Below are 17,284 nucleotides of genomic sequence, written 5' to 3' on the forward strand. Positions count from 1 at the left end.
GGGCACAGTATATTCTTGGGGGGGGTGCGTGCTCCCCCCGGGGCACAGTATATTCGGGGGGGGGGGTGCTTGCTCCCCCCCGGGGCACAGTATATTCTGGGGGGGGTGCGTGCTCCCCCCCGGGGCACAGTATATTCTGGGGGGGGGGTGTGCTCCCCCCCGGGGCACAGTATATTCTGGGGGGGGGGTGCGTGCTCCCCCCGGGGCACAGTATATTCTGGGGGGGGGGTGCAAGCTCCCCCCCGGGGCACAGTATATTCTGGGGGGGGGTGCGTGCTCCCCCCGGGGCACAGTATATTCTGGGGGGGTTGCGTGCTCCCCCCGGGGCACAGTATATTCTGGGGGGGGGGGTGCGTGCTCCCCCCAGGGCACAGTATATTCTGGGGGGGGTGCATGCTCCCCCCCGGGGCACAGTATATTCTGGGGGGGGGGTGCGTGCTCCCCCCGGGGCACAGTATATTCTGGGGGGGGGTGCGTGCTCCCCCCCGGGGCACAGTATATTCTGGGGGGGGCGTGCTCCCCCCGGGGCACAGTATATTCTGGGGGGGGGGGTGCGTGCTCCCCCCAGGGCACAGTATATTCTGGGGGGCGGGTGCGTGCTCCCCCCCGGGGCACAGTATATTCTGGGGGGGGGGTGCGTGCTCCCCCCGGGGCACAGTATATTCTGGGGGGGGTGCGTGCTCCCCCCGGGGCACAGTATATTCTGGGGGGGGGGTGCTTGCTCCCCCCCGGGGCACAGTATATTCTGGGGGGGGGTGCGTGCTCCCCCCCGTGGCACAGTATTCTGGGGGGGGGGGTGCATGCTCCCCCCCGTGTCACAGTATATTCTGGGGGGGTGCGTGCTCCCCCCCGGGGCACAGTATATTCTGGGGGGGGTGCGTGCTCCCCCCGGGGCACAGTATATTCTGGGGGGGGTGCTTGCTCCCCCCCGGGGCACAGTATATTCTGGGGGGGGGTTGCGTGCTCCCCCCCGGGGCACAGTATATTCTGGGGGGGGGGTGCGTGCTCCCCCCCGGGGCACAGTATATTCTGGGGGGGGGGTGCGTGCTCCCCCCGGGGCACAGTATATTCTGGGGGGGGGCGTGCTCCCCCCGGGGCACAGTATATTCTGGGGGGGGGCGTGCTCCCCCCGGGGCACAGTATATTTTGGGGGGGGTGCTCCCCCCGGGGCACAGTATATTCTGGGGGGGGTGCGTGCTCCCCCCCGGGGCACAATATATTCTGGGGGGGGTGCGTGCTCCCCCCCGGGGCACAGTATATTCTGGGGGGGTGCGTGCTCCCCCCCGGGGCACAGTATATTCTGGGGGGGGTGCGTGCTCCCCCCGGGGCACAGTATATTCTGGGGGGGGGGTGCGTGCTCCCCCCCGGGGCACAGTATATTCTGGGGGGGGGGCGTGCTCCCCCCCGGGGCACAGTATATTCTGGGGGGGGGGTGTGCTCCCCCCCGGGGCACAGTATATTCTGGGGGGGGGGGGGGTGCGTGCTCCCCCCGGGGCACAGTATATTCTGGGGGGGGGGTGTGCTCCCCCCGGGTCACAGTATATTCTGGGGGGGGGTGCGTGCTCCCCCCCGGGGCACAGTATATTCTGGGGGGTGCGTGCTCCCCCCGAGGCACAGTATATTCTGGGGGGGTGCGTGCTCCCCCCGGGGCACAGTATATTCTGGGGGGGGGGTGCGTGCTCCCCCCGGGGCACAGTATATTCTGGGGGGGGTGCGTGCTCCCCCCCGGGGCACAGTATATTCTGGGGGGGGTGCGTGCTCCCCCCCGGGGCACAGTATATTCTGGGGGGGGGGGGGCGTGCTCCCCCCCCGGGGCACAGTATATTCTGGGGGGGGGTGCGTGCTCCCCCCCGGGGCACGGTATATTCTGGGGGGGGGGTACGTGCTCCCCCCCGGGGCACAGTATATTCTGGGGGGGTGCGTGCTCCCCCCCGGGGCACAGTATATTCTGGGGGGGGTGCGTGCTCCCCCCCGGGGCACAGTATATTCTGGGGGGGGTGCGTGCTCCCCCCCGGGGCACAGTATATTCTGGGGGGGGGCGTGCTCCCCCCGGGGCACAGTATATTCTGGGGGGGGGGGGTGCGTGCTCCCCCCGGGGCACAGTATATTCTGGGGGGGATGGGAGGGATGGAGGGGAAGGGGGGGCAGTTACCTCGGTGTCGCCGGCTCCCACTTGGCTGATTCGGGGGATCGGGATCTTGGGGATGACCAGGAAATGGACAGGAGCCTGCGGGCTCACATCCCGAAACGCCAGGCACTGCGAGGCACAGGGAGTCAGTGTACAGAGCAATGCTCTGCAGGAGTATAGCAGTGAGGGGGTTATATAGAGAGATGCTCTGCAGGTGTATAGCAGTGAGGGGGTTATAGAGCGATGCTCTGCGGGAGTATAGCAGTGAGGGGGTTATAGAGCGATGCTCTGCAGGACTATAGCAGTGAGGGGGTTATATAGTGCGATGCTCTGCAGGACTATAGCAGTGAGGGGGTTATATAGAGCGATGCTCTGCAGGAGTATAGCAGTGAGGGGATATATAGAGTGATGCTCTGCAGGTGTATAGCAGTGAGGGGGTTATATAGTGCGATGCTCTGCAGGACTATAGCAGTGAGGGGGTTATATAGAGCGATGCTCTGCAGGAGTATAGCAGTGAGGGGATATATAGAGTGATGCTCTGCAGGTGTATAGCAGTGAGGGGGTTATATAGAGCGATGCTCTGCAGGACTATAGCAATGAGGGGTTATATAGAGCGATGCTCTGCAGGAGTACAGCAGTGAGGGGTTATATAGAGCGATGCTCTGCAGGAGTATAGCAATGAGGGGTTATATAGAGCGATATTCTGCAGGTAAAAACCAGTGAGAGGGTTATATAGAGAGATGCTCTGCAGGAGTATAGCAGTGAGGGGGTTATATAGAGCGTTGCTCTGCAGGTGTTTAGCAGTGAGGGGTTATATAGAGAGATGCTCTGCAGGAGTATAGCAGTGAGGGGGTTATATAGAGCGATGCTCTGCAGGAGTATAGCAGTGAGGGGATATATAGAGTGATGCTCTGCAGGTGTATAGCAGTGAGGGGGTTATATAGAGCGATGCTCTGCAGGACTATAGCAATGAGGGGTTATATAGAGCGATGCTCTGCAGGAGTACAGCAGTGAGGGGTTATATAGAGCGATGCTCTGCAGGAGTATAGCAATGAGGGGTTATATAGAGCGATATTCTGCAGGTAAAAACCAGTGAGAGGGTTATATAGAGAGATGCTCTGCAGGAGTATAGCAGTGAGGGGATATATAGAGTGATGCTCTGCAGGTGTATAGCAGTGAGGGGGTTATATAGAGCGATGCTCTGCAGGTGTATAGCAGTGAGGGGGTTATATAGAGCGTTGCTCTGCAGGTGTTTAGCAGTGAGGGGTTATATAGAGAGATGCTCTGCAGGAGTATAGCAGTGAGGGGGTTATATAGAGCGTTGCTCTGCAGGTGTTTAGCAGTGAGGGGTTATATAGAGTGATGCTCTGCAGGTGTATAGCAGTGAGGGGGTTATATAGAGCGATGCTCTGCAGGAGTGTATAGCAGTGAGGGGGTTATATAGAGTGATGCTCTGCAGGTGTATAGCAGTAAGGGGGTTATATAGAGCGATGCTCTGCAGGTGTATAGCAGTGAGGGGTTATATAGAGCGATGCTCTGCAGGTGTATAGCAGTGAGGGGGTTATGTAGAGCGATGCTCTGCAGGAGTATAGCAGTGAGGGGATATATAGAGTGATGCTCTGCAGGTGTATAGCAGTGAGGGGGTTATATAGAGCGATGCTCTGCAGGTGTATAGCAGTGAGGGGGTTATATAGTGCGATGCTCTGCAGGTGTATAGCAGTGAGGGGGTTATATAGAGCGATGCTCTGCAGGTGTATAGCAGTGAGGGGTTATATAGAGCGATGCTCTGCAGGAGTATAGCAGTGAGGGGGTCATATAGAGCGATGCTCTGCAGGTGTCACCTTGTCATCCTCATAGATGATGTCTGCAGGCAGAGTCCCCGCGATGATTCGGGAGAAGATGGTGGGTGAGACTGCGGCGTCTCGTCTCTCTGCCGCCGCTCGCTGAGCGCTCTGCACCTCCGCACTGCACCCTCTGTCACCCGCACTGCCCGATCTCTGGGACCACACAGACACCGACCAATCAGAGAGCGACAGACACAGCAGTGTGTGTGTATTTGAGGGGGGGTGCAGTGTGTGTATTTGAGGGGGGGTGCAGTGTGTGTATTTGTGAGGGGGGTGCAGTGTGTGTATTTGTGAGGGGGTGCAGTGTGTGTATTTGTTTGGGGTGCAGTGTGTGAATGTGTGTGGGGGGTGCAGCGTGTGTAGTTGTGGGGGTGCAGCGTGTGTATGTGTGGGGGTGCAGCGCGAGTATGTGTGGGGGTGCAGCGTGTGTATGTGTGGGGGTGCAGCGCGAGTATGTGTGGGGGTGCAGCGTGTGTATGTGTGGGGGTGCAGCGTGTGTATGCATGGGGGTGCAGCGTGTGTATGCGTGGGGGTGCAGCGTGTGTATGCGTGGGGGTGCAGCGTGTGTATTTGTGGGGGTGCAGCGTGTGTATTTGTGGGGGTGCAGCGTGTGTATTTGTGGAGGTGCAGCGTGTGTATTTGTGGAGGTGCAGCGTGTGTATTTGTGGGGGTGCAGCGTGTGTATTTGTGGAGGTGCTGCGTGTGTATGTGTGGGGGTGCAGCATGTGTATGTGTGGGGGTGCAGCGTGTATTTGTGGGGGTGCAGCGTGTGTATGCGTGGCGGTGCAGCGTGTGTATGTGTGTGGGTGCAGCGTGTGTATTTGTGGGGGTGCAGCGTGTGTATTTGTGGGGGTGCAGCGTGTGTATTTGTGGGGGTGTAGCGTGTGTATGTGTGGGGGTGCAGCGTGTGTATGTGTGGGGGTGCAGCGTGTGTATGTGTGGGGGTGCAGCGTGTGTATTTGTGGAGGTGCAGCGTGTGTATGTGTGGGGGTGCAGCGTGTGTATGTGTGGGGGTGCAGCGTGTGTATGTGTGGGGGTGCAGCGTGTGTATGTGTGGGGGTGCAACGTGTGTATGTGTGGGGGTGCAGCGTGTGTATGTGTGGGGGTGCAGCGTGTGTATGTGTGGGGGTGCAGCGTGTGTATGTGTGGGGGTGCAGTGTGTGTATGTGTGGGGGTGCAGCGTGTGTATGTGTGGGGGTGCAGCGTGTGTATGTGTGGGGGTGCAGCGTGTGTATGTGTGGGGGTGCAGCGTGTGTATGTGTGGGGGTGCAGCGTGTGTATGTGTGGGGGTGCAGCGTGTGTATGTGTGGGGGTGCAGCGTGTGTATGTGTGGGGGTGCAGCGTGTGTATGTGTGGGGGTGCAGCGTGTGTATGTGTGGGGGTGCAGCGTGTGTATGTGTGGGGGTGCAGCGTGTGTATGTGTGGGGGTGCAGCGTGTGTATGTGTGGGGGTGCAGCGTGTGTATGTGTGGGGGTGCAGCGTGTGTATGTGTGTGGGTGCTGTGTGTGTATGTGTGGGGGTGCAGCGTGTATGTGTGGGGGTGCAGCGTGTGTATGTGTGGGGGTGCAGTGTATGTGTGGTGGTGCAGCGTGTGTATTTGTGGTGGTGCAGCGTGTGTATTTGTGGGGGTGCAGCGTGTGTATTTGTGGGGGTGCAGCGTGTGTATGTGTGGGGGTGCAGCGTGTGTATGTGTGGGGGTGCAGCGTGTGTATGTGTGGGGGTGCAGCGTGTGTATTTGTGGGGGTGCAGCGTGTGTATGTGTGGGGGTGCAGCGTGTGTATGTGTGGGGGTGCAGCGTGTGTATGTGTGGGAGTGCAGCGTGTGTATGTGTGGGAGTGCAGCGTGTGTATGTGTGGTGGTGCAGCGTGTGTATTTGTGGGGGTGCTGCGTGTGTATTTGTGGGGGTGCAGTGTGTGTATGTGTGGGGGTGCAGCGTGTGTATGTGTGGGGGTGCAGCGTGTGTATGTGTGGGGGTGCAGCGTGTGTATGTGTGGGGGTGCAGTGCCAGCTCCTTTAATATCAGAGAAGACTGGAAACATTAACATTACAGAATGTATAAATAGCAGAACTGGTTCTGTGATCGATCTCCTGCAGTGTCTTCCCCCCCCAATCTCCTGCAGTGTGCCCCCCCTCGCCCCCCCTCCCCGGGGGGAAGGAATATATCGGGGAACCCGCAGAATACGTTTTACTCACATCAGGGTCGGTTTGGAACCCCAAAGTGTCCCGCTGCATTGTACACTAAAACATACCTCTGATCCCAGCGGTACCCACAGTACCACATCAGCACACGTCATTACCAATAACAGCGTGCGTATTTATACCGCCGATTCACCGCACATTCGCTTCCCGCGCTATATACGTACTGTACGCTTTGTCCTAACATCAGCATTAAGGAATCCGACGGAAAGCGGGACGCCGGATACCGAGGCGCAGCTGCGCGTACGCCGACATACGCAGAGGTAGAACAGTGTGTTATGTCCCGCACACGAGCCATACATGTCACAATTTGTGTACCATTTGTAGGCACAGAGGGTTTAGTGTCAGTAATACACAGACATTTCTATAACTCAGATCAGTGGGAAACGCGGGAAGAAGGGCGGGGAAACGCGGGAAGAAGAGCGGGGAAACGCAGGAAGAAGAGCGGGGAAACGCGGGAAGAAGAGTGGGAAACGCGGGAAGAAGAGCGGGAAACGCGGAAAGAAGAGCGGGAAACGCGGGAAGAACAGCGAGAAACGCGGGAAGAAGAGCGGGAAACGCGGGAAGAAGAGCGGGGAAACGCGGGAAGAGCGGGAAACGCGGGAAGAAGAGTGGGGAAACGCGGGAAGAATAGCGGGGAAACGCGGGAAGAAGAGTGAGAAACGCGGGAAGAAGAGTGGGGAAACGCGGGAAGAAGAGTGGGAAACGCGGGAAGAAGAGTGGGGAAATGCGGGAAGAAGAGTGGGGAAACGCGGGAAGAAGAGTGGGGGGAAAAAAACGGAATATTTCAGCAGATGCACTGGGTTTGTGTATTTTTCTCCATTGTATAGCATGTAATATGAATTGTTATGATAATATCATAAGGTATTAGGCATTTTAATCCCTCCGGTGCTTCAGGGGTTAATGAGCTACAGTTTGAAGTGGAAAATACAATATTTGGGGTTTCTGGCTTGTCATGAGCCTCAAAGGGGCTTGGTTAAAGTTGGGTGTTAAAAGTACAAAGAGCGGTTTTATGGATGTTAACACCTTTTGCCGGCCTAGTGGTAAAAACGGACATTTCCTAGAGATAAGGACATATGTTCTGCCAGGCGGGACTCGGACATAAACAGGAGGTTTCTCAAAGCATTCTCTGGAGGGGTTTATGGATTGCCACGGGGTGGGACGTTACTACGCCATCCCAAGGTATGAAACATGGAATCAGGGACCTGACAGCGATGCGGACATGTACAATGCTGATATTTGCATTTGTGACAAAGTGACGAGCGCAAGGGGTCCAGAAATGGGAGGTGTGGCAGGTACTGGGGTCCAGAAATGGGAGGTCTGGCAGGTACTGGGGTCCAGATATGGGAGGTCTGGCAGGTACTGGGGTCCAGAAATGGGAGGCCTGGCAGGTACTGGGGTCCAGATATGAGAGGTCTGGCAGGTACTGGGTGGGCAGATATGGGAGGTCTGGCAGGTACTGGGGGACAGGTATGGGAGGCCTGGTAGGTTCTGGGGTCCAAAAATGGGAGGCCTGGCAGGTCCTGGGGTCCAGAAATGGGAGGTCTGTCAGGTACTGGGGTCCAGAAATGGGAGGTCTGTCAGGTACTGGGGTCCAGAAGTGGGAGGTCTGTCAGGTACTGGGGCGCAGAAATGGGAGGCCTGGCAGGTACTGGGGCGCAGAAATGGGAGGCCTGGCAGGTACTGGGGTCCAGAAATGGGAGGTCTGGCAGGTATTGGGGTCCAGAAATGGGAGGTCTGGCAGGTACTGAGGTCCAGAAATGGGAGGTCTGGCAGGTACTGAGGTCCAGAAATGGGAGGTCTGGCAGGTACTGGGGTCCAGAAATGGGAGGTCTGACAGGTACTGGGGTCCAGATATTCAATTGTCGCTCAGGTTTAGTGGTAAGACGGTTATGTTTAGTCTTGTCGCGTGCGCCATGAACGCCTGAATGTATTGATGTGACTCACGTGTAAGTATTAGTTAAATAAAGTTACGAATACATTAAATATTGAAGGGTTTCGTTTAAACGTCATTTTGTAAAGGTTTTTTTTTTCTCTCTGTCGTACAACTGTCAATCTCACAGCTGATTTACGATGGGGGGTGGGTTTTGGACAAAACATGTGAATCTCATGTTCCTGTCCCAGTGCCCTCTCTGGGGAAAATATATAACATATGGTGATGTATAGGTTTCCTTTTATGATATATCCTTTTTATTTTGTGAAACTGTTATTCATTTACTGTAATTGTATATTCTTGTAATACTTTTTTTCTGTAATCTAAGCACTGTATTTTTATATATATTGAATTATTTAATAAGTGATGCTTTGGGCTCTGAATGAAGTGGTGCACGCTCTGGAGAGAGTATTTACATTTTCGGACACATTTTGCTACAACACATTTTTGTGTGTTAAAGTGCATAGTTTTTTCTATAATAAACAGGGACCTGGGACCCTCGCAAAAATGTATTTGACATCTTTTATTTGCATTTCCAGGGTGGTGGCAGCGTCTAGATATGATTGCAATTGAGTAAGGGGTTAAAATTAACCCATTGAAAGTACCTTCGTGTAGGAGAAAGGTAAGACTAGCCGTGTGTATTAACCCTGGTTGCATATCTAAGTCACGATGCATGGATTTAGGGGAGATGTTAACTCATTTGAGGGACACGGTGTACTGACTCAGGGGAGGGGGGGCAGGGTGTGCCATGTCCGGGAGGGGGGGCAAGGTGTGCCGTGTCAGGGGGGGGGGGGCAGGGTGTACTATTTGGGGGGGGGGGTACTGCTACCTGCTGCTGTTTCCACGTCTGACCCATTAAATGAGCAAAAGCCACAGAGGTGCGAGGGGCCCCCCAACATCTCACAGCGAGGCCTGCATACAGAACCCGCAGGACAGGGAACCCAGACATCACTAGAGGAACACAGAGAGATCACACATCAATAAAGAGACCGCTCCCTATAACTCCTCCTATTACCCCATATGCCCGCTCCCTATATCTCCTCCTATTACCCCATATAACCGCTCCCTATAACTCCTCCTATTACCCCATATGCCCGCTCCCTATATCTCCTCCTATTACCCCATATAACCGCTCCCTATAACTCCTCCTATTCCCCCATATACCCGCTCCCTATAACTCCTATTACCCCATATAACCGCTCCCTATAACTCCTATTACCCCATATAACCGCTCCCTATATCTCCTCCTATTACCCCATAAAACCGCTCCCTATATCTCATCCTATTACCCCATATAACCGCTCCCTATAACTCCTCCTTTTACCCCATATACCCGCTCCCTATAACTCCTCCTATTACCCCATATAACCGCTCCCTATAACTCCTCCTATTACCCCATAAAACCGCTTCCCTATATCTCCTCCTATTACCCCATATAACCGCTCCCTATAACTCCTCCTATTACCCCATATAACCGCTCCCTATAAATCCTCCTATTACCCCATATACCCGCTCCCTATAACTCCTCCTATTACCCCATATACCCGCTCCCTATAACTCCTCTTATTACCCCATATAACCGCTCCCTATAACTCCTCCTATTCCCCCATATACCCGCTCCCTATAACTCCTCCTATTACCCCATATAACCGCTCCCTATAATTCCTCCTATTACCCCATATAACAGCTCCCTATAACTCCTCCTATTACCCCATATAACCGCTCCCTATAACTCCTCCTATTACCCCATATAACCGCTCCCTATAACTCCTCCTATTACCCCATATAACCGCTCCCTATAACTCCTCCTATTACGCCATATAACCGCTCCCTATAACTCCTCCTATTACCCCATATAACCGCTCCCTATAACTCCTCCTTATACGCCATATAACTGCTCCTTATAATTCCTCCTATTGCCCCATATAACCGCTCCCTATAATTCCTCCTATTACCCCATATAACCGCTCCCTATAACTCCTCTTATTTCCCCATATAACCGCTCCCTATAACTCCTCCTATTACCCCATATAACTGCTCCCTATAACTCCTCCTATTGCCCCATATAACCGTTCCCTATAACTCCTCCTATTACCCCATATAACTGCTCCCTATAACTCCTCCTATTACCCCATATAACTACTCCCTATAACACGTTATAACTCTGTGCCCAGGACATGTGTGAGAACGAGAGGTAACTCTCACTGTATTACTGCCTGTAACACATGTTATAACTCTGTGCCCAGGACATGCGTGAGAACGAGAGGTAACTCTCACTGTATTACTGCCTGTAACACACGTTATAACTCTGTGCCCAGGACATGCGTGAGAACGAGAGGTAACTCTCACTATATTACTGCCTGTAACATGTTATAACTCTGTGCCCAGGACATGCGTGAGAATGTGCCCAGGACATGCGTGAGAACGAGAGGTAACTCTCACTGTATTACTGCCTGTAACACGTTATAACTCTGTGCCCAGGACATACGTGAGAACGAGAGGTAACTCTCACTGTATTACTGCCTGTAACACATGTTATAACTCTGTACCCAGGACATGCGTGAGAACGAGAGGTAACTCTCACTGTATTACTGCCTGTAACACACGTTATAACTCTGTGCCCAGGACATGCGTGAGAACGAGAGGTAACTCTCACTGTATTACTGCCTGTAACACACGTTATAACTCTGTGCCCAGGACACGTGTGAGAACGAGAGGTAACTCTCACTGTATTACTGCCTGTAACACACGTTATAACTCTGTGCCCAGGACATGCGTGAGAACGAGAGGTAACTCTCACTATATTACTGCCTGTAACATGTTATAACTCTGTGCCCAGGACATGCGTGAGAACGAGAGGTAACTCTCACTGTATTACTGCCTGTAACACACGTTATAACTCTGTGCCCAGGACATGCGTGAGAACGAGAGGTAACTCTCACTGTATTACTGCCTGTAACACATGTTATAACTCTGTGCCCAGGACATGCGTGAGAGCGAGCGGTAACTCTCACTGTATTACTGCCTGTAACACGTTATAACTCTGTGCCCAGGACATACGTGAGAACGAGAGGTAACTCTCACTGTATTACTGCCTGTAACACGTTATAACTCTGTGCCCAGGACATGCGTGAGAACGAGAGGTAACTCTCACTGTATTACTGCCTGTAACACATGTTATAACTCTGTGCCCAGGACATACGTGAGAACGAGAGGTAACTCTCACTGTATTACTGCCTGTAACACATGTTATAACTCTGTGCCCAGGACATGCGTGAGAACGAGAGGTAACTCTCACTGTATTACTTCCTGTAACACGTTATAACTCTGTACCCAGGACATGCGTGAGAACGAGAGGTAACTCTCACTGTATTACTGCCAGTAACACATGTTATAACTCTGTGCCCAGGACATACGTGAGAACGAGAGGTAACTCTCACTGTATTACTGCCTGTAACACATGTTATAACTCTGTGCCCAGGACATACGTGAGAACGAGAGGTAACTCTCACTGTATTACTGCCTGTAACACGTTATAACTCTGTGCCCATTACATGCGTGAGAACGAGAGGTAACTCTCACTGTATTACTGCCTGTAACATGTTATAACCCTGTGCCCAGGACATGTGTGAGAGCGAGAGGTAACTCTCACTGTATTACTGCTTGTAACACATTATATCTCTGTGCCCAGGACATGCGTGAGAACGAGAGGTAACTCTCACTGTATTACTTCCTGTAACACATGTTATAACTCTGTGCCCAGGACATGCGTGAGAACGAGAGGTAACTCTCACTGTATTACTGCCTGTAACACGTTATAACTCTGTGCCCAGGACATGCGTGAGAACGAGAGGTAACTCTCACTGTATTACTGCCTGTAACACATGTTATAACTCTGTGCCCAGGACATGCGTGAGAACGAGAGGTAACTCTCACTGTATTACTGCCTGTAACACGTTATAACTCTGTGCCCAGGACATGCGTGAGAACGAGAGGTAACTCTCACTGTATTACTGCCTGTAACACACGTTATAACTCTGTGCCCAGGACACGCGTGAGAACGAGCGGTAACTCTCACTGTATTACTGCCTGTAACACACGTTATAACGCTGTGCCCAGGACATGCGTGAGAACGAGAGGTAACTCTCACTGTATTACTGCCTGTAACACATGTTATAACTCTGTGCCCAGGACACGCGTGAGAACGAGCGGTAACTCTCACTGTATTACTGCCTGTAACACACGTTATAACTCTGTGCCCAGGACATGCGTGAGAGCGAGAGGTAACTCTCACTGTATTACTTCCTGTAACACGTTATAACTCTGTGCCCAGGACATGCGTTAGAGCGAGAGGTAACTCTCACTGTATTACTTCCTGTAACACGTTATAACTCTGTGCCCAGGACATGCGTGAGAACGAGAGGTAACTCTCACTGTATTACTGCCTGTAACACGTTATAACTCTGTGCCCAGGACATGCGTGAGAGCGAGAGGTAACTCTCACTGTATTACTGCCTGTAACACGTTATAACTCTGTTCCCAGGACATGCGTGAGAACGAGAGGTAACTCTCACTGTATTACTGCCTGTAACATGTTATAACTCTGTGCCCAGGACATGCGTGAGAACGAGAGGTAACTCTCACTGTATTACTTCCTGTAACACGTTATAACTCTGTGCCCAGGACATGCGTGAGAACGAGAGGTAACTCTCACTGTATTACTGCCTGTAACACGTTATAACTCTGTGCCCAGGACATGCGTGAGAGCGAGAGGTAACTCTCACTGTATTACTGCCTGTAACACGTTATAACTCTGTTCCCAGGACATGCGTGAGAACGAGAGGTAACTCTCACTGTATTACTGCCTGTAACATGTTATAACTCTGTGCCCAGGACATGCGTGAGAACGAGAGGTAACTCTCACTGTATTACTGCCTGTAACACATGTTATAACTCTGTGCCCAGGACATGCGTGAGAAAGAGAGGTAACTCTCACTGTATTACTGCCTGTAACACGTTATAACTCTGTGCCCAGGACATGCGTGAAAACGAGAGGTATCTCTCACTGTATTACTGCCTGTAACACACGTTATAACTCTGTGCCCAGGACATGCGTGAGAACGAGAGGTAACTCTCACTGTATTACTGCCTGTAACACATGTTATAACTCTGTGCCCAGGACATGCGTGAGAGCGAGAGCGATTTTTTAGAGCGATTGGGGCGGGGGGGAAGAGAGCGATTGGGGCGGGGGGGGGGAAGAGAGCGATTGGGGCGGGGGGGGGGGAAGAGAGCGATTGGGGCGGGGGGGGGGGAAGAGAGCGATTGGGGCGGGGGGGGGGGGGGAAGAGAGCGATTGGGGCGGGGGGGGGGGGAAGAGAGCGATTGGGGCGGGGAGAGAGCGATCGGGGCGGGGGAGAGAGCGATTGGGGCGGGGGAGAGAGCGCGATTGGGGTTGGTGGAGAGAGCGTGATTGGGGTGGGGGGAGAGAGCGCAATTGGGGTGGGGGGAGAGAGCGCAATTGGGGTTGGGGGGGGGAGAGAGCGCAATTGGGGTTGGGGTGGGGAGAGAGCGATTGGGGCGGGGGGAGAGAGTGATTGGGGCGGGGGGGAGAGAGCGATTGGGGGGGGAGAGAGCGATTGGGGTTGGGGGAGAGAGATATTGGGGTTGGGGAGAGAGATATTGGGGCTGGGGGGAGAAAGATATTGGGGCTGGGGGGAGAAAGATATTGGGGCTGGGGGGAGAAAGCGATTGGGGCGGGGGGGAGAGCGAGTGGAGCGGGGGGGGGAGAGCGAGTGGAGCAGGGGGGGGAGAGCGATTGGGGCGGGGGGGGAGAGCGATTGGGGCGGGGGGGAGAGCGATTGGGGCGGGGGGGAGAGCGATTGGGGCGGGGGGGAGAGCGATTGGGGCGGGGGGGAGAGCGATTGGGGCGGGGGGGAGAGCGATTGGGGCGGGGGGGAGAGCGATTGGGGCGGGGGGGAGAGCGATTGGGGCGGGGGGAGAGCGATAGGGGCAGGGGGGAGAGCAATTGGGGCGGGGGGGAGAGCGATTGGGGCGGGGGGAGAGCGATAGGGGCAGGGGGGAGAGCGATAGGGGCAGGGGGGAGAGCAATTGGGGCGGGGGGGAGAGGAGAGAGCGATTGGGGCGGGGGAGAGAGCGCGATTGGGGCGGGGAGAGCGCGATTGGGGCGGCGGGGAGAGCGCGATTGGGGCGGGGGGGAGAGCGCGATTGGGGCGGGGGGGAGAGCGCGATTGGGGTGGGGGGGAGAGCGCGATTGGTGTGGGGGGGGGAGAGAGCGATTGGGGTGGGGGGGGAAAGAGCGATTGGGGTTGGGGAGGGAGAGAGCGATTGGGGTTGGGGGAGAGAGAGATTGGGGCGGGGGGGAGCGATTGGGGCGGGGGGGGGGGAGAGCGATTGGGGCGGGGGGGGAGAGCGATTGGGGCGGGGGGGGAGAGAGCGATTGGGGCGGGGGAGAGAGAGCGATAGGGGCGGTGGTGGGAGGGAGAGCGCGTTTGGGGGCGGGGGGGAGAGCGTTTGGGGGCGGGGGGGAGAGCGTTTGGGGGGCGGGGGGAGAGTTTGGGGCGGGGGGAGAGTTTGGGGACACACACCTATCTGACTGACATACAGCTGTCACACACACACACACACACACACACACGCATGCACACACACACAGCTATCTGACGGACACACACAGCTATCTAATACAGCTGTCACACACACACATCTATCTGACACTGACACACACACACACACACACACACAGCTATCTGACACACACAGTGACACACACACAGCTATCTGACACTGACACACACACACACACACAGTGACACACACACACACACACACACAGTGACACACCCACACAGCTATCTGACACTGACACACACACACACACACACACACAGTGACACACACACAGCTATCTGACACTGACACACACACAGTGACACACACAGCTATCTGACACTGACACACACACAGTGACACACACACACACAGCTATCTGACACAGTGACACACACACAGCTATCTGACACTGACACTGACACACACACACAGCTATCTGACACAGTGACACACACACACAGTGACACACACACAGTGACACACACACAGTGACACACACACACACACACACACACACACACACACACACACACACACACACACACACACACACACACACACACACACACACACACACACACACACAGTGACACACCTGTTTGCTCACTTCCTGCTTTAGCCCCGCCCCTCTGCACACTGTGCACTGATCAGGAGGTGAGGCGGAGCCTGCGCCCCATGGGCTGAGAGACCTGTCACTCACAGACTGCATGAGCCAGTAACAGGAGGAGGGGAGGAGGGGGTCCCATACAGGAACAAGGAGGGGAGGAGGGGGTCCCATACATGAACAAGGAGGGGAGGAGGGGGTCCCATACAGGAACAAGGAGGGGAGGAGGGGGTCCCATACAGGAACAGGGAGGGGAGGAGGGGGTCCCATACAGGAACAGGGAGGGGAGGAGGGGGTCCCATACAGGAACAGGGAGGGGAGGAGGGGGTCTCATACAGGAACAAAGAGGGGAGGAGGGGGTCCCATACAGGAACAAGGAGGGGAGGAGGGGGTCCCATACAGGAACAAGGAGGGGGTCCCATACAGGAACAAGGAGGGGAGGGGAGGAGGGGGTCCCATACAGGAACAAGGAGGGGAGGAGGGGGTCCCATACAGGAACAAGGAGGGGAGGAGGGGGTCCCATACAGGAACAAGGAGGGGGTCCCATACAGGAACAAGGAGGGGAGGAGGGGTCCCATACAGGAACAAGGAGGGGAGGAGGGGGTCCCATACAGGAACAAGGAGGGGGGGAGGGGGTCCCATACAGGAACAAAGAGGGGAGGAGGGGGTCCCATACAGGAACAAGGAGGGGAGGAGGGGGTCCCATACAGGAACAAGGAGGGGAGGAGGGGGTCCCATACAGGAACAAGGAGGGGGTCCCATACAGGAACAAGGAGGGGAGGGGAGGAGGGGGTCCCATACAGGAACAAGGAGGGGAGGAGGGGGTCCCATAAAGGAACAAGGAGGGGAGGAGGGGGTCCCATACAGGAACAAAGAGGGGGTTCCATACAGGAACAAGGGGGGGGGTCCTATACAGGAACAAGGAGGGGGTCCCATACAGGAACAAGGAGGGGAGGAGGGGGTCCCATACAGGAACAAGGAGGGGGTCCCATACAGGAACAAGGGGGGGGTCCTATACAGGAACAAGGAGGGGGTCCCATACAGGAACAAGGAGGGGAGGAGGGGGTCCCATACAGGAACAAGGAGGGGAGGAGGGGGTCCCATACAGGAACAAGGAGGGGGTCCCATACAGGAACAAGGAGGGGGTCCCATACAGGAACAAGGAGGGGAGGAGGGGGTCCCATACAGGAACAAGGAGGGGGTCCCATACAGGAACAAGGAGGGGGTCCCATACAGGAACAAGGAGGGGGTCCCATACAGGAACAAGGAGGGGGTCCCATACAGGAACAAGGAGGGGAGGAGGGGGTCCCATACAGGAACAAGGAGGGGAGGAGGGGGTCCCATACAGGAACAAGGAGGGGGTCCCATACAGGAACAAGGAGGGGGTCCCATACAGGAACAAGGAGGGGAGGAGGGGGTCCCATACAGGAACAAGGAGGGGGGTCCCATACAGGAACAAGGAGGGGGTCCCATACAGGAACAAGGAGGGAGGAGGGGGTCCCATACAGGAACAAGGAGGGGAGGAGGGGGTCCCATACAGGAACAAAGTGGGGAGGAGGGGGTCCCATACAGGAACAAGGAGGGGGTCCCATACAGGAACAAGGAGGGGAGGAGGGGGTCCCATACAGGAACAAGGAGGGGGTCCCATACAGGAACAAGGAGGGGAGGAGGGGGTCCCATACAGGAACAAGGTGGGGAGGAGGGGGTCCCATACAGGAACAAGGAGGGGAGGAGGGGGTCCCATACAGGAACAAGGAGGGGTCCCATACAGGAACAAGGAGGGGAGGAGGGGGTCCCATACAGGAACAAGGAGGGGAGGAGGGGGTCCCATACAGGAACAAGGAGGGGGTCCCATACAGGAACAAGGAGGGGTCCCATACAGGAACAAGGAGGGGAGGAGGGGGTCCCATACAGGAACAAGGAGGGGAGGAGGGGGTCCCATACAGGAA

General features: G+C 55.3%; 1 protein-coding gene across 5 annotated transcripts in view; it reads right to left on the bottom strand.

The window, feature by feature from the left end:
- The window catches only part of LOC142475369 (putative HIT-like protein Synpcc7942_1390), a 32,643-nt gene extending 17,270 nt beyond the window's left edge, over window positions 1-15,373 (bottom strand). The window contains exons 1-4 of one of the 5 annotated variants that reach the window (XM_075581286.1): window positions 15,327-15,373; window positions 8,931-9,052; window positions 3,970-4,125; window positions 2,153-2,257 (exon numbers count right to left, since the gene is read on the bottom strand). In XM_075581286.1, the coding sequence (XP_075437401.1) occupies window positions 2,153-2,257; window positions 3,970-4,125; window positions 8,931-9,050 (381 nt within the window). In that variant the 5' untranslated portion in view covers window positions 9,051-9,052; window positions 15,327-15,373. Of the gene's footprint in view, window positions 1-2,152; window positions 2,258-3,969; window positions 4,126-6,335; window positions 6,486-8,927; window positions 9,053-15,326 lie in introns of those variants that run through there. The other 4 variants (XM_075581285.1, XM_075581284.1, XM_075581283.1 and 1 more) reach the window with 4 other exon arrangements.
- Window positions 15,374-17,284: the final 1,911 nt, after the last annotated feature.

This window comes from Ascaphus truei, unplaced genomic scaffold (assembly GCF_040206685.1).
Source record: "Ascaphus truei isolate aAscTru1 unplaced genomic scaffold, aAscTru1.hap1 HAP1_SCAFFOLD_1195, whole genome shotgun sequence".
Lineage (NCBI taxonomy): Eukaryota > Metazoa > Chordata > Amphibia > Anura > Ascaphidae > Ascaphus > Ascaphus truei.